General features: G+C 29.6%; 2 protein-coding genes across 2 annotated transcripts in view; one reads left to right on the forward strand and one right to left on the reverse strand.

Annotated features, from left to right (window-relative positions):
* Positions 1 to 4591, forward strand: part of LOC109542118 (putative metabolite transport protein HI_1104) — a 40628-nt gene extending 36037 nt beyond the window's left edge. The window contains exons 7-8 of the mRNA XM_019911185.2: positions 1557 to 1754; positions 2367 to 4591. Of these exons, the coding sequence (XP_019766744.1) occupies positions 1557 to 1754; positions 2367 to 2551 (383 nt within the window). The 3' untranslated portion in view covers positions 2552 to 4591. The remainder of the gene's footprint in view (positions 1 to 1556; positions 1755 to 2366) is intronic.
* LOC125504164 (probable sphingolipid transporter spinster homolog 3) overlaps positions 1 to 5126 on the reverse strand; it is an 82891-nt gene that overhangs the window by 27880 nt on the left and 49885 nt on the right. The window lies entirely within an intron of this gene.

Below are 5126 nucleotides of genomic sequence, written 5' to 3' on the forward strand. Positions count from 1 at the left end.
ACAAATCTACAATAATTCTTCAATTGGTTCCACGCACAAGTCTTCTTTAGAGCTAAGTTGAATTAATTAGGGCTAACTTGATTAGTGAGTTCTAGTACCAACTGGAAATTTTCACCATGTTCTAGACTCACATCAAACTTAGACCACTCAAAACGAGAATTATAAAGAAAGAAGTCCATGGGATAAGCTCCCGAAAAGAGCTCCAAGTGTTGTAATGAATTAAAATCCTTTAAAAAATATTAAACAATTTTTTTCAAGGGACACTACATTACATACATCGATCTTCTTCAAAAAAAAAGGAGCAAGTATTGTTGTTGCAAGTATTTATATTGCTATTGCTATTACAGAAATAACATTTGAATAGTTCAGATGATGAAACTGAAGATCGACTCTGTCCCTATTGTCTTCAAATGTACTGCAAAAGCCTCAGCCGATGTAAGAAGTAGATTCATGAACTACTTCTTACACTTTTTCTGTTTGAATTGCGCTGGGGGAAATGAAAGACTTTTAACTAAGACTTAAGTAGTGACTTTCATACATACTTATTACACTTTCAAAATGAACAGGTTTCTTGCAACGCTATAAAAATTCAAAATATCACTCAATACCTATATGTAGGCACATTTTTAATCGAAAATATCATGGTTTGCTTAGGTGTTACAACTGTCCCATGAATGGGTCAATTTGAAACAATAACTAAATAAACTGCATGTATCTTTTCCTTTATATTAAATTATAAAAATCCTAATATAGCACATAGTAAGGTTGCAATGAAACACCTAAGCTATACGGAAATATAAAAAAATAACATGTAAAAATGCTAAAGTTATACCCGATCTTCCTTATATATCTTCCCTTTTTGATCAATCATATAATATACTTTATACAGCAAGAATTTTACAATACTAGTGGTTTGGCAAAAATGAACCTGACTGTTACAGAAAACTACATGTAATTTGTTATCTTCAGTGATTGCCAAATTTATACTAAGTTGTCCATAACGGGAAATTAATGAAACATGGTACACACCATCATAGAAATTCAACCAGAATTGATGCATTTTCTTCGATGCTCAGCTTGTACCAAGGATAAGACCAATTTGCAGCCCTTTTATTTTGTTTTATATATCAACTTTTTGAGTGGTATTTGCTCTAAAGAAATCAAAATTGTAACTTCGACGGCGCCTAGTTTGAAGCATAGTTTGAGTTAGTAGTTGCTTTAGGTTTATTAAATTTGTTAAATTTAGTAAATCAATTTTATTATTGCTGTTTAAAAAAATCTGCAATTAAATATTTCAAACACAAATTTTCAATTATAAAGATTTTTGCGCATTGAAAAGTAGATTCGGTAAATCCAGTTAGTAGATTCGGTAAATCAAATTGTTTTGAATTTAATTGAAACAAGTTTGACTGGTAAATTGGGTATCAAACTGATAAAACTCCGTATGCACATTTTCTGGATGGGAAGAACTTTGAAGGAGCTAGTTTAGAAGATTTGTTCGTTTACAGGAACAAATTCACGTGCCAACTGTAATTCTGATAAAACCTTCATTTTAGCTGAAATGTGGTTTGGAATCCTGTTTGCTATACTAGTGGAAATAGTGCCTCTACACGTACGTTCTACAACTGTAGGCGTCTTTTTGTTTGTTATGAACAATATTGGAGGAAATCTTCCAATCGCCGTTGAACCAGTTTCCAAAGCAATTGGATACAGAGAAAGCTTGTACATATTTTATGTTGCTTTTTATTTAATAAGTAAGTATATAATAATATAAGATGGTAATTAACTATGGAAAACGATCAAGTTTTAAAAGCAAAAAACTGAAAACACTGTTTTTATTTGTAAGATGCATATATATGTGTTGTGAACTTTGTTCTTGTACTTGATCATAGGGACGTAACTGATTAAAATAAAAATCCACAATAAAAATATAGTTATGATTAACGATCCGTTACTCTAATAATTTTACTCCTTATCTGCAAGGGTTGAGTATTTCCAATTCAGCAAAAATTAATAAAAATTGCGAAACATTTTTAAGCACAGTTTATATAAAATATTCGGATTTTCTTGATTGTTTTTAATTCTTGACGATTTAAACTGAACCACCCTGTATATATGTATATGGGATCATTCTGATAGATTTAAATGAATCTAATGCTTTCTCATCAAACTCTATTTGTTATTAAACATGACGTTAATGAATAAAGTGGAGATAACTTATACATTTGCATTAACTTCTGTTACTAATGTTTCTGATAGAATGTGGATAACTTAGGTGAGAAACACGTACAGTAATGAATTTCCATAGATTTTCCAATAAATTTTTGGTATATATATATGCTCAATATAAGTATTACTTATTTTAGGTTCTTTGATGTTCTTTTTCACTGTATTTCTGATGCCTGGAGGTGTCCAAGCTCCACCTCCTACTTCAAAAGAACTGAATGGAGTTGACAACGTTATGTATTCACATGATGAAGTCACCCTGCCAACGATAACTTCTATGGTAAAGAATACCAAGCGTACTGGAACTGAGAGTAGCAGACTGTAATTAGAATAATATCCGTTAGCATCTAACAATAGTTACCTGAAGTTTTTATTTTTAATAAAAAATGCAGCCATTATATAGTGGAGGTTTTCCATTTTAATGTGTAAGGAAATTCTAGCTGATTCTTGAAATATACACGACAGAAATATATAAAAACTGACTACCTGAAGCTCAAGAAATGATGTTAAATGTCCTTTACTTAAAATTCGATTCAAATTTTCCAGTTTATACAAAATGGGGATGCCAATTGCCAAAGTTAATATTGCATGGTACTTGAAACGATTATAGGATATTTTTATATAAGAGGTAATACATTAATAATTAAAATAAAATTTTAACTGTCAATCTATGGGAGAAATTCCTGGCTCAAACTAATAAACCAATGTTAATTGGTTCTATGTAAAGATAGAGCTTTAATAATTCTCGTAATTAATGATGAACACTTCATATTCACTACTTACTGCTCGAGAGCTGAAGTCACCTTTTGCGAAAAATAAAATGTTGCAATTTTTATATTTATAGTTTCTTGGAATTTTCCAATGATCCATTTTCGAGACAAGCGTTTTAAACAAATATTTTACTGTTTTTACAGTTTAGGAATAACAGCTCGTTTTTGAAATATTTGCCTTCATTTTCAAAAATAAAGCTTTAAAACCAAAAATTGTTTTTACGATATTCAAGCGCATGTTAAAATATATCAAAACTGATTTGTCTGTGATTTTAAAACTTGTTTAATATGTTGCAAATTCGTGAAAATGAGTTGCTAGAAAACCATTACAACTTTTTTTTCGAAAGTTTTTCAAAAAATAACTCACTTTGTAGAGTTGGCACACGACACGATTTTTTGGACTCAAACGATATTTTATGTATTTTATTTCCACTTCTTTTAGGAGTGAAAGTTGAAAAAAGTGAAGTGAAAGAAAGGATCAAAAGTTATTAATTTTTTTAAATGAATTTCACAAAACGATTTTTCAAAATCATTCGTTTTACTTCTTTTGCATTGTATTGAAATGTTCCTATGTCCAAGTATTTACCTATTTTAATTTTAATACACTCTCGACATTAATCTAACTATGTTTAGCTTTGAAAAAATAAACAGAAGTAACTTTCAGTAAGAATTTACAGAAAATATCATATCCTTGACACAAATGGCATTGCAATATATTGCAGAAAAATATGTTTTGAAAGTCAGTAATTACGTGCATTATGCGACATTGTAACTATTCTACAGAATACTACAGAGTATTTGTAGACGCATATTTAATTTCCAATATACAGCAAAAAATTATATTTTTTGACAAAGTATATTTAAAGTTTATTCAAATTCGGTTCAAAATATTTCCTCTGAACTAAACTCGCTTTATGTTATTAACATGTTTGTTTTTTTCTAGAAATAATGAAAACCGTATTGATTTTATTTGGTGAATTAAACTTTTCATGCAAACTTTTTGAATAATTTACAGCGATTAGTATGATGTTGACAAAATTCGCTTTGTCTAAAATCTGAAATGATTAAAGCGATAAAACACGTTTTAATTAAAATAAACTATTAGCTTTTGTAATTACTTCTGGACTACAGCAATATTATTTATACGCTCAACTATTTTTCTGTAATCTGAAAACCATCAGTATATGATCTAATCTCTTCGTCTCCATGTGATAAATCATTAAGAGGCATAATCATATCTACAGGAAGAATTATTTAGATAGACTACAGAAAAGATTTTTTATTGTGAATATTTTGAATTTGCGATTAGAAATTTCTCGTATGAAACTCAATAAAAAGCAATAACAAATACATGTTGAATGTCTATGAACTAATTCCAATTTTAAAAACTGATATGGTAATAATGAAAGTAGGTAAATACAATATACTTATATGCTATAAAATGTTTACACATTGACTTAAATTAGTATTAAAGCATAAAGTGAAATAAATATCAATTTGTAAACTGGGATAAGATCATAGGTATTAATGGTACATTTACAGTATAATGGGAGATCAATTGTACATAAAATATTCAAATAAACGTTTTATTTTTAGCTTATGTCTTTTTGGTATACTATACATTGGTGAAAAAATTGACGCTTTTCCTATTAAGGTGTTGCTAACGCTCATTTACAGTGTCCAAGAAAAATATATGTGCAAAATATAGCATGCTAATATCTGAAGATGCCGAGCGTGCACTTATGGAAGGCCACCAAATTTTCTTCATAGAAGCATATGTTTTGTCCCAAATACATCGCTTCTTTCAACGATATAGGGGAGAATCCACTGAGATTCTCCCAGATGCTGTGCCAAAGTATTCAGCTCTAACTTGTAAGGGGCTCCATCAACAGCACTTTTTATAAGTAAACATTCAGCTTTTAACGGTGAAAAAATTGGCTCATTCTTTTTGCTTCTTGTTGCAAGTCATATTTGCTCTCCCTTTCTGTCTTTATTTCTCCATGTGTGGGTTCTTTTATAGAAACGCATCAAGATGTGTTGAAAATAAAAACGGATACTTTATTTTCATGTTTCAAAAATGCAAATTAGCGCTTAAAAAATTGTATTTCTCTTGGTCGGCTTTTTATGATA

Source organism: Dendroctonus ponderosae, unplaced genomic scaffold, assembly GCF_020466585.1.
Source record: "Dendroctonus ponderosae isolate FM_Combo_2020 unplaced genomic scaffold, Dpon_F_20191213v2 Dpon_F_20191213_4, whole genome shotgun sequence".
Classification (NCBI taxonomy): Eukaryota; Metazoa; Arthropoda; class Insecta; order Coleoptera; family Curculionidae; genus Dendroctonus; species Dendroctonus ponderosae.